This window comes from Bufo gargarizans, chromosome 8 (genome assembly GCF_014858855.1).
Source record: "Bufo gargarizans isolate SCDJY-AF-19 chromosome 8, ASM1485885v1, whole genome shotgun sequence".
Lineage (NCBI taxonomy): Eukaryota > Metazoa > Chordata > Amphibia > Anura > Bufonidae > Bufo > Bufo gargarizans.
Window position 1 is genome coordinate 178,978,485 of NC_058087.1, and position 17,278 is coordinate 178,995,762.

Below are 17,278 nucleotides of genomic sequence, written 5' to 3' on the forward strand. Positions count from 1 at the left end.
TTGGGGATTTATTCAAAATTGAAGGCATACTGAACCAGCATGGCTACCACAGCATCTTGCAGCGGCATGCTATTCCATCCGGTTTGCGTTTAGTTGGACCACCATTTATTTTTCAACAGGACAATGACCCCAAACACACCTCCAGGCTGTGTAAGGGCTATTTGACCATGAAGGAGAGTGATGGGGTGCTGCGCCAGATGACCTGGCCTCCACAGTCACCGGACCTGAACCCAATCGAGATGGTTTGGGGTGAGCTGGACCGCAGAGTGAAGGCAAAAGGGCCAACAAGTGCTAAGCATCTCTGGAACTCCTTCAAGACTGTTGGAAGACCATTTCAGGTGACTACCTCTTGAAGCTCATCAAGAGAATGCCAAGAGTGTGCAAAGCAGTAATCAAAGCAAAAGGTGGCTACTTTGAAGAACCTAGAATATGACATATTTTCAGTTGTTTCACACTTTTTTGTTATGTATATAATTCCACATGTGTTAATTCATAGTTTTGATGCCTTCAGTGTGAATCTACAATTTTCATAGTCATGAAAATAAAGATAACTCTTTGAATGAGAAGGTGTGTCCAAACTTTTGGTCTGTACTGTACATCACCTATCCACACGATAGGTGAAGAGTGATCTGACCAGTAGCGTCCCTGTCAGGATGGCTGTGCTTGCATGGAGCATGTTGAGAATCTGATCCTAGTGTGGAGAGATGGCGTACCCGATTGTCTTTGTGTATACGGGTAATGACGGCCATGCTGACTCCAGTGCATCCTTCAGTCACAGTGATAGCAGAGCAAAGCTAGTGATCTCTGTGAGACCGCTGCCCCCCGGTGTCTAACACTGGGATTACATGTATAGATTAATAATGTGTGGCCCACCGCAAACAGCCCCTTATATCTCATCTTCCTGTGGGTATTAGGGCTTAAGGGTACTTTCACACTTGCGGCAGAGGATTCCAGCAGGCAGTTCCGTCGCCGGAAATGCCTGACGGATCCGTCAAAACGTATGCAAACTAATGGCATTTGTCAGACGGATCAGAATCCTGATCCGTCTGGCAAATGCATTGAAATGCCGGATCCGTCTCTCCGGTGTCATTTCAAATTTTTGCGGTCTGAGCATGCGCAGACCGGAAGGACAGATCCGTTTTACCGGAACACTCGGCATTAATGCATTTCAATGGGAAAAAATGCCGCATCTGGCATTCTGGCAAGAGTTCCGGAATTTTGGACGGAGATAATACCGCAGCATGCTGCGGTATTATGTCCGTCCTGAAAAGGCAAAAAGACTGAACTGAAGACATCCTGAGCGGATTTCTCTCCATTCAGAATGCATTAGGATAAAACTGATCAGGATTCTTCCGGTATTGAGCCCCTAGGACGGAACTCAATGCCGGAAAAGAATAACGCCAGTCACACTTCAATTTTAATACATTTAATGAGAACCTAAAGATGAATCCTGACTGTGATTTTCTATGCCCTGGTGCACTGTGGTCTACAGGAGGTGGCACAGCATGGTAAAGCCACGTCATAGAGCAGGTGAGCGTTGTGACACCTCCCCAGCAGACCACACAATAGAGAAGTGAGCGGATCAGCTGGTTCTAGCTCATCTAGTATTTTCTATGGTAACACATGGAGTCTGCACTTTTCTGGTCACAATTCATGGAGTTAATCCCTCAGCACATTGTAACGGGGGCTGCGGCGTTCACAGAGTGGGCCTCATCATTGTCCTATAGTCCATGCTGCAGTTAAAGGGCCAGCGATTACAAAGTGGTCAGTTTATAATAGTACAGCAGCGTTATAAGAGGAACTGCTGACATCATTCAGGCCAAGGTATGTCTATGGAGGGTCTCAGCACTGGAAATAGATAGTATAAAGATGCAGAGGAGCAATGGCATGCCTACAATAATGGAGGCATGCGACTGCTATGGGGCCTGCGCTGAATTCCTTTTCCCATGTGAAAATTTTATTTGCATGGAGCCACCACTAGGGGGAGCTCAGTGCAAACAGATGATTGCAACTTCCATTTTGGTTAACTGTAACTGTATAAATTCCTAAGGCCTGAGCTCCCCCTAGTGGTGGATTAAAGTTTCATCTGATAACCGTGCTTGGCATTCTTCATTGCCTGGGAGTGATTGACGCAGACTCACTGGAAATCTGGGTGAAAAAGAAGGGTCCATACTAAGTTTTGCAATAGGGCCCTATGAGATCTGTGTACACTCCTGCAGAGGAGATTTTTCTGGCCGTCCCTATTAAAGAATATTGGGGGCGCATTCCCTATCTTTAGGTTCTTGGCATCCTCTAGATCAGAGGTCAGCTTCCTCAAGCAGGTCAGCTGTTTTATAAACTACATCTCCCAGTATGCTCCATTCACATCTATGAGAACAGCTGAGCAAGTGTGCATGCTGGGAGTTGTAGTGTTACAACAGCTAGAGTGCCAGAGGCTGCTGACCCTGCCCTAGATGGACCATGCAACTGCTTCACTGAAACCATATTGGGGCCCTAGCCCCTAGACCGCTACACATTTCTCCTACAGTGACCACTACAGGTGAAATGTAGTATTACATGTGGCCATTCAATTGGATGGATGACCATGTATTACAGGGATGCTTAACAAGCGGCCCTCCAGCTGTTGTAAAACTACAACTCCCACAATGCCCTGCTGTAGGTTGATAGCTGTAGGCTGTCCGAGAATGCTGGGAGTTGTAGTTTTGCAACAGCTGGAGGGCCGCAGGTTGAGCATGCCTGGCCTACACCTATCAGTCTACAGCAGGGCATTGTGGGAGTTGTAGTTTTACAACAGCTGGAGGGTCGCAGGTTGGGCATCCCTGGCCTACAGCTATCAGGGCATGCTGGGAGTTGTAGTTTTGCAACAGCTGGAGGGGCATCCCTGATGTAGTACATGGATGAGCTGGGTCTGCCAGGTAAAAAGCCGCTTTTTTTTGCAGCTAACGAGGACAGTTCCACCAAAATGCTCTCCATATGCTCTAGCAGGATATTTGGAAGACTAATTGGCTTCCCTCCCTGTGATACACACATCAGGGATCCTCTGTGTCACCTTGAGACAACACAAGGCCTGAAGCCGCGCACGGTCCGGGGACGCCGCCTGCTGAGCGCTAATTGATCTGTTTGCCTCCACGAATAATCGGACGCTCTTCCTGATTCCATGATGTCTGTTTAATGGAGCACAGGATGGAAAAACGCAGCAGGGAAATGAACCTTTAATTAAGCAGCAAGAATCACAGCGATCTATAAAACCAATGCCAGGGACGCATTGCAGAGGCCGGTGTCGCCGCCAACACCCCCTCCTTCCTTCCCCCTTGAAAAAAATAGTCTCTTCATTATTCCTAATTATCTGTGTGCTGCTAATAGGTGCAGGTGACACCACGGCGTGCCCATAGGGACTGATTTAGTGCCGTATGGAGGTTGACATTAATTGATTATGTCGGCCCGCGGCTGGCAGGCGGGGGTGACATTATAATCTGGCGTCTGTCGGCTCGTATATGACACGTGTCTGCTACTTATAGAAACCCCTGAGTGATTAATAATGTCCTACATGCGCTATACTATGGGCTGCACGGTGATAAATGTCGCCCTAGCCTAAAGCTTAAAGGGAACCTGTCCTCTCTACTATGCTACCCTCACTGAGCATTTCTAAACATATAAATTACACTTTTAATTTCATTTGCAGACGAATTAAATAAGTATTATGCATTTTTGTACTTACCGCCTTTTATGCTAATTAACATAAGAGTCATATCTTACTTGTGTGACCAGAGAAGAGTCATATTTTCTCCGAGTCAAGCTCCTCAGCTCCGTCTAAGAGACGCCCCTACAGATAAAATCTCGCGTGAGCTTCCTTGCTTCGAGTCTAGGTAAGCGCGCGCCCCCTAACCGTCCCCTCTTTTGCTAGATTGACAGCCTGCAGTGTGGCCGGGATCGCGTAAGTCTCGCGCATGCGCGGTGCGCTCCTTGGTAAGGCGCGATCCTGTCTCCGGCTGCCGCTGTTAGCCGGGTTTCAGCGGCGCACTGCGCGTGCGCGAGACTTATGCCATCCTGGACGCGCCGCAGGCTGTCAATCTAAGAAAAGAGGGGACGGTTAGGGGACGCGCTTACCTAGACTCGAAGCAAGGAAGCCTCGTTTGCATACGACCTGCGGGGGAATAAAAGTTGTTTTACAGCGATCATGCGCCTCAGACATCTTACACAAGAACGTCAGTAGAAGACGGATGTTAACAGCTTTAAGGTACTGCTGGCGGTTTATGATCCATTTTGGCGCTGACAGGTTCCCTTTAAGCACTTACAGCATAGTCACGCCTCTGAGACCCTCACCTATTGGAAGAACAGGGCTCTGCTGACCCCCATTTTCTGATTCCCAGCTCTAAACACTTAAAGAGCACCCATCAGCAGGATCAACCCAATCAAACCAGGCATACTGACGGGTAGGGTCGTTCCCGATGATTAAAATGATACCTGTCTTGGAAAACCGGTTGAGGAGTTTTCGAGCAAAAGTGACCTTTATTTTTTTAGGTAAATTAAGGCTTCAGGAGTGGGGCCAGCACTAGAAAGCCGGTAGGCTAGGCCCCGTCCTTCGGTGAACGGAGCCCTGATCTACATAGAGAATAGGTATTTTTTCTCGGAAATGCCACAGACAATTTTCGTAAGACAGGTATCACTTTAATCAGCTATATCAACACAGTATTGTTTGATTGGGTTGGTCCTGCTGACAGGTGCCCTTTAAGTAAAGAGGTGGCAGTGCCTGCTCCAAACAAGCAGTTCATTGTATAATGTAACTTTCAGATCTACTTTATGCTTCCTGGTCATTTTCAATATCTCTGTTTGCTGTCAGTGAATGGTTCCCATTCACTGACAGCAAACAGAGATATTGAAACAGACCGTTTGAGTGCAGAGCTACAATTGTATCCAGTCTAGAAAATAATGTGCGACTTTAGACCTGGGCTACATGGCGACTTTGGTTACGCAAGATCAAGTCGCATACAGGTTTAAAAAAAGTCTAAAAAGTGCGATTTGTCTGCGACTAAAGTCGCACAAGGGTGTAATTTGACTGTAGTTCACAGTTCACGTGTGATTTAGGATTTAGTGATTCTCAGGTGCATACGACTTAGGCCTCATGCACACGACCGTTGTTGTGTCCCGTGTCAGTGTTCCGTTTTCCGTGATTTTCTGCGGACCCATTGACTTTCAATGGGTCCGTGGAAAGCTCGGCTAATGCACTGTTTGTCATCCGCATCTGTGATCCGTGTTTCCAGTCCGTGAAAAAAATAGGACCTGTCCTATTTTTTTCACGGACAACGGTTCGCGGACCCATTCAAGTCAATGGGTCCGTGAAAAAACACGGAGGCACACAAGATTGTCATCCGCGTCCGTTTTTTTCCTATCATTTGCATGGCAAACTTGACTTAGATTTTTTTTTTACTTTCCTTCATGTCTGGAGATCCTCCAAAAATAAAGGGAGACACACGGAAACAAAAACGGAAACGGATCACGGAACAACGGAACCCCGTTTTGCGGACCGAGAAAAACAACTGTCGTGTGCATGAGGCCTTAAGCTATATTCACACGACCCTATCCGTTTACCAGTCCGCAAATGGCGGATCCACAAAATACGGACGCTGTCCATGTGCATCCCATCAAATTTCACCGGCCCCACTGTCAAAATGCCTATTCTTGTCCCCAAACAAAACAAGTCTGCGGCGTGGCTGCACGGATGCGGACAGCACACAGATGATACTCACACTCTGTCAGCATTTTTTGCGGCCCCATAGAAATGAATGGGTCCGAGTGCAATCCGCAAAATATGCGGATTTGGTACAGAACGAAAATATGGTGGTGTGAATGCAGCCTTAGGCCCCTTTCACACGAGCGAGTTTTCCGCGCGGGTGCAATGCGTGAGGTGAACGCATTGCACCCGCGCTGAATCCGGACCCGTTCATTTCAATATGGCTGTGCACATGAGCAGTGATTTTCACTCATCACTTGTGCGTTGCGTGAAAATTGCAGCAGGTTCTATATTCTGTATACATGTAGCAAACCCTCAGCTGTAAGATGTGTTGGGTTTCAGCTTGAATTTAGTATATTATAAAGTTTCAGCGCTGTACATTATATCGAAGATCATACTTTACATTAACGCCAGTGAGCAGGGATGCACTTTTCCCGCCCATTTTTTCGCTGTTAAGGTCATATTGCGTGCTGGAGAGGACTACACGTGTCCGCGCAGTGTGAAGCCTCCACACTCTCGTATGATCTGTCCTCCCCCCTGGCAGTGCTACCCTCAGCATCCTCCCTGTAGCAGCATCCACCGCCGCGCTCCCAGTGCCGACGGACCAGCGTAACCATGACAACAGCTCAGCCAATCACAGTCCTGCGTTCCCTCACGTTCCAAATACCTTCACAGCTAAGGTAATGGGGGGCGGGGGGGGGGGGTTCTCGGAGCTGCTCCAGGATTAAGTAACCCCTGCAGTGCTGGAGCAGCTGGGGAAAGATGCAATACTTTGCTATGAGGATCGCCTGATTAGATATTCACTGCACATCCTCCAGACACTGCTCCACCTGCGCATGTGCTCAATTATAGGCAGACATGCAAATCGCCCGTATCTGTCTGGCTCTTCCACCCAAAACATTTTAACCCTTCAGTTCCTCATTCTAGGGGGCTGTCAAGTCAATAGCCGCCAAATATACAGCGTGATTACACTAATGAGATCAACGAGCATCGCAACGCCTACTACAACGGACTGACACTGATCATATATCATCGCTCCACCCGGAATTTATGGTCGTGGATAAAATTTATGACCTTCACAAAGAATTTTGTGACCCTCTCTGTGTTACGCCAGGGCCCGATGGCAACTTGTGGCCGTATAACATTAAGATCGTAAATGTCGCACTGACAGTTTCACCCCATGATGGCGAACACACTGGATGAATCGGGTCACAACGCAACGTGATTATAAAACGTGTCTTCTTAGTAAAGGTGTATTCACACCACTAGGATCCTACCTGATTTCAGTGAGAAGTGCTACGGGGCCCTTGGAAGAAGGGGGCCCAGCTATAGTTAGTCCCATCCCCTTCTGCAATTCATTGGTTGTCCAGGACCTTCCTCTACAGCAAGGATCAGCACTAAAGCTGTTGTGACACTACTACTCCCAGCATGCACACTCACTCGGCTGTTCCTAAAATTCCTATAGAAGGGAATGGAGCATGCTGGGAATTGTAGTTCAGCCGCAGCTAGAGCGCCCAAGGTTGCTGACCCCTGCTCGACAGAGAAATTGCAATTTTGGCAATGAACAAAAGGGTCAGGAATCATGGAAATGAGAGCATTTATACCAGGATCAGACTGGTTGCTATGGAAACATGGCCTAAAAGTTGCATTTTTTAAATTTATTTTGTTTGTCAGGAAACATTCCCATAGCAACTAGTCTTCTTCACATTTAAAGGGCATCTGTCAGCAGTTTTGTACCTATGTTATACGTGCACTTGGCAGCTGAAGGCATCTGTGTTGGTCCCATGTTTATATGTGTCCGCATTGCAAATGAGCGTCTAGGAGCAACCGGGGCGTTGTCATTACACCTAGAGGCTCTGGTCTCTCTGCAACTACCACACCCTCTGCACTTTGATTGACAGGAGCAGGTGTGATGACATTTACACTGCCTGGTCCTGTCAATCAAAGTGCAGAGGGCGCGGCAGTTGCAGAGAGAGTTGAGCCTCTAGGTGTAATGGTAACGCCCCCGTTGCTCCTAGAGGCTCATTTGCATATATTAAAACATAATTATTCTTAGCAATGAGGGCACATATGAACATGGGACCAACACAGATGCCTTCATAGTATCCAAGAGTCCCAAATTTGACAGGACTGTCCCCGATTTTCAGAGACAATCCCAATAAATCCCACTTGTCCCTGCCCAAAAAATGTAAACCCTCCCCAAAAGTTGGCATTCCCAAAGTTTCAGTACCCACAGAAACTCCTACAAAACCCCCCACCTTGGGTTCATCTGCATCAACCTGGCCCTCTGGAGGTAGCGGGAAACAGGAACAGTTGGAAGGTTTGTGTAACGAGATTCCCAATACTTGACCATCCCCATGGTAACAGCCTTGGTTCTGTTCTGTTTCCAGCGCCGCCCCGTCTATTACCTGGGTTGGGCCCGGGCGGCCTGCTGGGGCTGGTTTGATTGGGAGACGCTCCTTGCACCGTCCTGACAGCCGCACACGCAGCTCCCCAGAGCCTGCAGGGGAAAGACCTCTTCAGAGCTGCTGAATGCCGGGTTATCCAGGGAGTTGAGCGACGCTGAGGCCGTCAGCCATGTTTGTGAAGGGCACCAGAAATGCGTGGGGACATCGTCAAAGCGACTGAACCTCCTGTAACTAAGAGAAGGAAATCTGTCTTAAAAGCCTGAAGTCAACGGCAACATGTATCATGTACTAACATCGTCTACGGAAAATGTCTCAGTCCTGGAACACGTGTATTAAAGGGCATCTGTCAGCAGTTTTGTACCTGGCAGCTGAAGGCATCTGTGTTGGTCCCATGTTCATATGTGTCCGCATTGCTGAGAAAAATGATGTTTTAATATATGCAAATGAGCCTCTAGGAGCAACGGGGGCGTTGCCGTTACACCTAGAGGCTCTGCTCTCTCTGCAACTGCCGCGACCTCTGCACTTTGATTGACTGGGCCAGGCACAATCACATTTCCACTGCCTAGCGTTGTCAATCAAAGTGGGGAGAGCGTGGCTGCTGCAGAGAGAGCAGAGCCTTTAGGTGTAATGGAAACGCCCCTGTTGCTCCTAGAGGCTCATTTGCATATAATAAAACATAATTTTTCTCAGCAATGCGGACACATATGAACATGGAGCCAACACGGATGCCTTCAGATGCCAAGCGCACATGTAACAGGTCAGCCAGTGTCATAGGTACAAAACTGATGACAGATGCCCTGTTTTCCGCTACAGGAAGAACGTGTCTCAGTTTTATTATACCGACTCCATTTCGTGTTGTGAGAGGCAGGACGCGGCTCTCACACAATTTTCATGGAATCTAAGAAACCCTACTATATCATTGCCGATATCAACGTTCATCTCTGGTTACCATAGCAACAGCTAACCGGGCCGCTTCCACTGCCGTCGTCCCCTTTTGCATCCTGAACAAGGGTCTTACTGCTTCTGCGGCCAGCAGGAGGCGAGCAAGGGACGTGAAATCTGGGGACAGGATCAAAGCTCCAGCGAGCGGAGGCAGCGGCGCGCGACATTGCCGGAGATTGCTTGCACTGCATTAGCGAACCTGTCATTAGGACTGGGGCATCTGTAAGGCGTCCGATGAAGGCAGAGCTAATGGGCACAACTGTATCCCATAGGCTAAACGAAGTGCGGGGAGCCTAAAATATACCGCCCCCCACCCCCAAGTACAAGGTGGCCATTAGCTTACACAGTGCACTATCATTTACTTGTGGTCCTCACAAAATAACAATTTTGAAGCATATTTGACAGGAATGCACACAGTGATTTCCTTCTGTTATTCCTCCTGGAAAAGTATGACTAGACTGACAATACCAATGGCCTTATCAATAACTTGCGCCCTTAGACATTTTGACAATCTCAGTACTTGAATGGTGTGAGCCTGTGCAGGGACAATATACATTCCCAGGAGGAATAACAGAGGAAAAGCAGAATGCACAGTTGGCTAGCACAAGCGGCAAAGCCACAGCTACAGGACTGGATGACGCAGCCGTAGGCTACTCTATACTGTATATGTTTTTTACCTGCTTTGAGTCTGAGCCACTTTCTGCTGCAGGATCTGTGTCTGGAACCTCCGAACCAGGATGAAAACCGCGGCCGCAGCACAAATGATGATGCAGAACACAACGGCGCAGGCGATGGCGGCGAGGCGGTGATGAGTCATCCTGTAGTCACAGGTTTGTCCCATGTACCAAAAGTCTCTGCCAATTGGACACCTGAGGGTTAGGAAAGAATACACAGTGACTGACGGGAAACGTACTCAAATACAACCACCAGCAAGTGAACAATCGTCCCAGAGCTGAAGAAGAACTACAAGTCTCAGCATACACTGCCATCGTGTAGATGTAGAAGGAGGGACATGAAATACTGTTCTTTTCTGATACCATGGGGGTAATTTATTAAGACCGGCGTTTTAGACCCCTATATCTGGCGGTGGATCTACAGAAGTTATGAAGAGGCGCCGGCCTCTACATAACTTTCGGCATATTCAGCGCCAATTTGAATGTAAGCCTTTTTCCTTGCTGTCTTACACTTAGACCATTTTCTATGCCTAAAACAGGCGTAGAAAATGATGAATGAGACGGACCTGCCAGCCCGTCCCCGCCCACACCCACTTTTTTAGACCTGGCGTAAGCAGGGAAAAGTCGCAGATTGCGGCGTAACTAACCGTGCGGCAGAAATATGCCTGATGTAGGTGTATTTCTGGATAATAAATGAACCCCTATGTGTTTTCTGCGGCTTATCACTGTATAGCCAAAACCTTTCCATTCCTCATCATCTCTTCTTGCTGTCAGTGAATAGGAACATTCTTGTGTGCATCCAGAAGTTGATAACCCAAAGGTTCATTGAAACAAAGAAAGATAGAAGTGTTCCAAACCCCTGCATCAAAACTTCCCAAATTTGTGCACATAAATGTGCGACTTTTTGCTGTTTTATGCTTTTTTCACCACTTTTCTAAAATGTTGGTGGGAGGAAGCAGGGACTACGCAGCCAAACAAACTTAACCTGATCTCCAGCAGAAAACTGGCGTAGATTTCAGCACTGACCTACTGAAATTTGCCAAAATTTTCAAAAGGCACACACCTGTTAATAAATTTGGCGTATCTTATATCAGTGTATTTTATAAAAAAAAAAAAATTTAGACTGGCGGAAAAAAAATCCCCACAGTGATACATTGCAGTGAGACATGCACCCATGGGAGAAAAGGAACGTTCTTGTTTACATCCAGAGGCTAAAAACCATCAGACCTGCCTCTCCAGGGCCTACAGAATTCAGGGCAATGTAGTTGATCCACGGCTTTTAAATAGAGCAGAGCATAGCTGGATGCCCTCACGGAGCAGTGTGCTGCTGGATATAGTGGTTGTTAGCTGTGCTACTAGGACATATTCAGGATGGTTTTTAACTTTTTGATGTAAACAAGAATGTTTCCATTCACTGGCAGCAAGCAGAGGTCTTGAGGAACTGAAACACAAAGTCTACTAGAAAGTTGCAGAGCTCTTTATGGACGACTTCCGCTGCACCATTACCATGGCAGATCTACTCACTGGCACTCAGGGTCCTGCCCTTTGCGGTGGATGCAGATGCCGTTGTTGTGGCAGAAAATGCTGTGACAAGGTGACAAACAGAGGGCGCTAAACTTCCGAAGAGGCACACACTGGAAACTCCGAGGACAAGCGAACCAGTCTGTACATGGATCGGCATGATTGTCTGTGGGGAGGAGATAAATAGGAGTGAGACAGATTATACTCTGTTCTTGACACATCCTGTTACCAGGGACCACAACACCAAACAGCAGGAGTACTAAACCACTGGACACTTACACCAGTGGACACCAAGGACTGGGGGAGTAAGCCGCTGGACACCAAGGACTGGAAGACTGAACCACTGAACACCAAGGACTGGAATATGAAACCGCTGGACACCAGGGACTGGAATATGAAACCACTGGACACCAGGGACTGGAATATGAAACCACTGGACACCAGGGACTGGAATATAAAACCGCTGTACTCCAGGGACTGAAATATTAAACCGTTGGGCATCGGGGACTGGAATATGAAACCACTGGACACCAGGGACTGGAATATAAAACCGCTGTACTCCAGGGACTGAAATATTAAACCGCTGTACTCCAGGGACTGAAATATTAAACCGCTGTACTCCAGGGACTGAAATATTAAACCGCTGGACACTACGCTGGGGACTGGTATATTTATAAACCAGACATAGGGAAAAGACATATTAAATCACTGGGCACTAAGGGATAAAATATTAAACTACTGGATACAACAGACTGGAATATTCAACCACTAAACACCAGGGACTGGGATATCAAACCACTGGACACCAGGGACTGGTCTATTAAACTGCTGGACACCAGGGGCTGGAATACTGTACTGCTGGACACAAGGCACTGGAATATTCTACCACGGGACAGAAGGGACTGGAATATTCAACCACAGGACACAAGGGACTGGAATATTCTACCACAGGACACAAGGGACTGGAATATTCTACCACAAGACACTAGTGACTACAATATTAATCCACTTGACAGCGGGAACTGAAATATTACACCACTAGACACCAGGGACTGGTATATAAAAACCACTGGACATAAGGGCTAAGGGTATTAAATCAGTGGACAAAATGAAGGCACTGGAGAACAGACACTGAATACTATACCTACTGGGACTGAGTAACTATTCCACTAAATACCAGGGACCGGTAGACTTAACTACTGGAAGCCTGGAGCATTAAACCATAGGCCTGCAGGGACTGGGGTACTACAAATCATGGGCAGAAGGGACTGGGGCGCCACTAAACCCTAAATCAGTAGACTGCCAGCACCAATTCATTAGACTGGGGCACTTAAACTAGACCAGAAATCTGGGTGCCAAACTACTGGACACCTGGGATGTGAAGACGAAACCACTAGATACCAGGGACTATGTACACCACAGAGCAGACCTTCATTTCACTGGACAACATCAAATTTTTGTCTGAACTGGGTACCATTCAGTCTACTATAAAACAGGAGGATGATGCCACGTCCACCAGGGGGCATCAAATGTACTGAAATGTGACGGTATTTATAGAGGAAGCTATGAGCAGCGGGAGGCACAGATCATAGGACGGGTCATTGGGTCACCTCCCTGCAGAGTGATACCTTCCCCTCCCGTCACATGCAAACAGAGAATAGGTCAAAGTTCAAATCATCCCTAATGCATCACGACGTAATGGATCGGGGTCAACTTACCCAACAGAGTTGTGTTATAGATTCTATAGGCCAAGGGTTTCTTCGAAGACCCAAAAAGCATGGATGGATTAGAGAGGACAACTTCCTGTGTGGCAGACATCAGGCTCCCTGGGCGCACGCAGAACAGCACTTTGTATTCCAAGACCGTGCCAGCCGTCCTGAAATGACAAGCAGAGGCTATTGCCAGGACGCCTGAAAGGCAGATTTACTAACTGCATTAAAAATATCCTGCAATAGTAAAAAGGGCAAAAACCTATTGCGCATCCTGCATACTAAGCATGTGTATGGTAGGTGGGGGCAAGGGTGCACTTGGCTGGTGATATCGCTCTATAACGCTGTGAACTGGCAAAGACATGCTCTGCTGCAGCGCAAATATCTTCCTGGCCACAGCTTCCCCGGGCGATTGCTGGGAGCAGTAGTCCTCATGCTGTTCTTGCATTTTTCTGAAGCTTGTCTTACAAGAGAAACCTAGAACAAACCTGTGTAGCCTGAAGCGGCAGTATACTGTACAGCAGACAAAAATTCCTGTGATCACTTCTGTACATGTGCAATATGTGCTTAGAGGTTATGGAGAACTTTGCACTGAAATGTTCTACCATTTGCTGCCGTGGAGTGTGTGCAAATCCTTCACTTAGCTGCTGATGCTGCTGATTCTGACATAGATCTGGCACTGCTCTTTGCTCTGTTGGCCGTCTCTGCTGCTCCTTCACTAGCCTCAGTGTTAAAGATAGCAGCAGTGAGGGGGAGGAGATTGTACATGGCAGATCAGAGTGCAGTATAACGTATAGCAGACACAACTTCCTGTGATCACTTCTGTCCATGTAGCAAGATGTGCTTAGAGGTTATGGAGAACTTTGAACTGAAATTTTCTACCATTTGCTGCTGTGGAGAGTGTGTAAATCCTTCACTTAGCTTCTGTTGCTGCTGATTCTGACATAGATCTGGCACTGCTCCTTGCTCAGTTGCCTATCTCTGCTGTCCCCCTCACTAGTCTCAGTGTTAGGGTCCATTCACACGTCCATTGTTTGTTTCCTGATCTGTTCCGTTTTTTGCTGAACAGATCTGGACCAGATCTGGACCCATTCATTTTCAATGGGTCCTGAAAAAAAACGGACAGCACAATGTCAGATTTTTTTTCAGGACCCATTGAAAATGAATGGGTCCAGATCTGGTCCAGATCTGTTCAGCAAAAAACGGAACAGATCAGGAAAGAAACAACGGACGGACGTGTGAATGGACCCTAAGAGATAGCAGCAGGGAGGGGGAGGAGATTGTACATGGCAGATCAGAGTGCAGTATAACATATAGCAGATAGAACTTCCTGTGATCACTTCTGTACATGTAGCAGTATGTGCTTAGGGGTTATGGAGAACCTTGCACTGAAATGTTGTGAGTGTGTGTAAGTCCTGTACTTAGCTGCTCAATCTGACATAGATTTGGCGCTGCTCCCTGTCTCTGCCGCCCCCCTCACTAGTCTCGGTGTTAGAGATAGCAGCAGGGAGGGGGACGGGGTTGTAAATGGCAGATCAGAGTGTGAAGAAGTGGAAAGCATCCAAGTTTTCAATGTGGGCTGCTCACTCATGTAGATATGACGGAAAGCACACGCAAGCTACTTTGCAGGTGAAGTGAGGAGAGATCACAAGTGCACAAAAATGTAAAGTACCCATGGCAGACTCTGCAGGGGGGAGGAAGGGAGAATCACACACTCCTCAGTATCACTGACTGTCAGTACAAGGGAAAGGAGATCCCTCATGAGCCATAGAAGGAAAAATCAGAACAGAAATGAAGCTGTGCTGACACGAGAGCTAAGTGATGGAAGCAGAATCCTGGACACACAGATCCAGCATGAATTACTGACAGTCACATCCCATGGTGCTGTGTAATATTAGTGATGGATGCAGCCTATCCTAGACCAAGCTGTGCTCGTCATACTTTCAACAAAACATCCTATCCATCAAGGACCGTGTCCCAGCTGTAGTTGCGTCACTCACGTCACATTCAGAATCTCAATCTTGTCAAAGCCTGGGGTGGACTTGTAGGCAGCAGTCAACTGAAAGAAAATACGAAAAGGAAAGCAAGTCAGGACATGGTTTATAGGAGCAGTCGGACTGTAAATCCAGTTCTTGTCCCATGCCGTGACACTGACCTCTTGTAGGAGAAGTGGTCTGCAGGAGTCCAGCTGCTCACACGCTGCGTGATGGGTCAGCCTCATTTTGTAAGTGACATTAATGGTTTGCACTGATGGAGGACAGGAGCAAATATTATTCAATTTGGGAAGGATACACAGCAAAGAACAAAATATACTGAAATGAGCAACTTTTTTGCAATAAAAGAGGTGAGCAGCTTTCATTTGGACATCATTCTAGTCGTAGATTCTGGTAATCATTTTCATAGATACCTACATAGTAAAGGGTTAAAAAAAAGAGAGACCTTTAAGTACAGCCCACCATGTCCACCCCCCCCCCCCCCCCCCCTCCAATTCATTAAATAAGGGCAAACACAGTATCAGTGCTTTATACGATTGTAAAATAATACCTTCTTCTCTGGACTTTACTAAATGAGGCAGCAGACTGGCATTGAGCGCTATCATTTGGTGAATTATCAATAATTACACCTAAATCCTTGCCCACCCTTTGGTGGTGATCCGTTCCAAGACTGGCACCTAGATCAATGCCATGAATAAATTGTGGCAATTGCAAAGTAAAAGTCTCATGTCTCCTAATAAATTTGGTGCTGTCCTAAAGACAGAAAATGTGCAGCACTATATGGCTTTAATATTCATAAATATTCACAAATCTACCGTATTAATAAATATAAGGTTTAGGCCACATCCCTCCTGGTAAACCACTCCCAACTTTTCACCAGACGAGGTGCAAAAAAGGATCCCACCTACAATTTTGATTTGTGTTTATACCAAAAAGTGGAGCAAATACTTACATTGATGCAGTCACCACTAGAGGGAGCTTAGGAGGTACAGTCATGTGAAAAAATTAGGACACCCTTTGAAAGCATGTGGTTTTTTGTAACATTTTTAATAAAAGGTTATTTCATCTCCGTTTCAACAATACAGAGAGATTAAAGTAATCCGACTAAACAAAGAAAACTGAAGAAAAGTCTTTTCAAGATCTTCTGTAAATGTCATTCTACAAAAATGCCTATTCTAACTGAGGAAAAAGATAGGACACCCTTGCCCCTAATAGCGAGTGTTACCTCCTTTGGCTGAAATAACTGCAGTGAGACGGTTCTTGTAGCCATCTACCAGTCTTCGACATCGGTCTGAGGAAATTTTACCCCACTCCTCAATGCAGAACTTTTTCAGCTGTGAGATGTTTGAGGGGTTTCTTGCACGTACAGCCCTTTTCAAGTCACCCCACAGCATCTCAATGGGATTCAAATCTGGACTTTGACTTGGCCATTCCAGGACTCTCCATTTCTTCTTTTTCAGCCAATCTTTGGTTGATTTACTAGTATGTTTTGGGTCATTGTCATGTTGCATGGTCCAGTTCCGCTTCAGCTTTAATTTTCTAACTGATGGTCTCACATGTTCTTCAAGCACCTTCTGATACACAGTAGAATTCATCGTGGATTCTATGATGGTGAGCTGACCAGGTCCTGCTGCAGCAAAGCAGCCCCAAACCATGACACTTCCACCTCCATGCTTCACAGTTGGTATGAGGTTCTTTTCTTGGAATGCTGTGTTTGGTTTACGCCAAACATGTCCTCTGCTGTTGTGTCCAAATAATTCAATTTTGGACTCATCTGTCCAAAGAACATTATTCCAGAAGTCCTGGTCTTTGTCAACTTTATCTCTGGCAAATGTCAGTCTGGCCTCGATGTTTCTCTTGGAAAGCAAAGGTTTCCTCCTTGCACACCTCCCATGCAAGTTAAACTTGTACAGTCTCTTTCTGATTGTAGAGGCATGTACTTCTACATCAACAGTAGCCAGAGCCTGCTGTAGTTCTCGAGATGACACTTTAGGGTTTTTGGAGACCTCTTTTAGCATCTTGCGGTCTGCTCTTGGGGTGAACTTGCTGGGGCGACCAGTCCTGGGCATGTTGGCAGTTGTTTTGAAAGCCCTCCACTTGTAGACTATCTTCCGGACAGTGGAATGGCTGATTTCAAAATCTTTTGAGATCTTTTTAAATCCCTTCCCAGACTCATAGGCTGCTACAATCTTTTTTCTGAAGTCCTCTGACAGCTCTTTTGCTCTCACCATGGTGCTCACTCTCACTTCAACAGTCAGGAGCACACCAAACTAAATGTCTGAGGTTTAAATAGGGCAAG

At 46.7% G+C, this 17,278-nt stretch overlaps 1 protein-coding gene across 2 annotated transcripts in view; it reads right to left on the reverse strand.

The window, feature by feature from the left end:
* Nucleotides 1-17,278, reverse strand: part of LOC122945005 (mucin-4-like) — a 40,306-nt gene that overhangs the window by 2,997 nt on the left and 20,031 nt on the right. The window contains exons 3-9 of one of the 2 annotated variants that reach the window (XR_006391078.1): nucleotides 15,141-15,232; nucleotides 14,986-15,044; nucleotides 12,995-13,152; nucleotides 11,280-11,442; nucleotides 9,759-9,950; nucleotides 8,140-8,370; nucleotides 3,757-3,823 (exon numbers count right to left, since the gene is read on the reverse strand). Coding sequence is in view for 1 of the 2 variants with exons in the window: in XM_044303786.1 (XP_044159721.1) it covers nucleotides 8,140-8,370; nucleotides 9,759-9,950; nucleotides 11,280-11,442; nucleotides 12,995-13,152; nucleotides 14,986-15,044; nucleotides 15,141-15,232 (895 nt within the window). In the remaining variant the exon portion in view is untranslated. The remainder of the gene's footprint in view (nucleotides 1-3,756; nucleotides 3,824-8,139; nucleotides 8,371-9,758; nucleotides 9,951-11,279; nucleotides 11,443-12,994; nucleotides 13,153-14,985; nucleotides 15,045-15,140; nucleotides 15,233-17,278) is intronic. The other variant, XM_044303786.1, reaches the window with a different exon arrangement.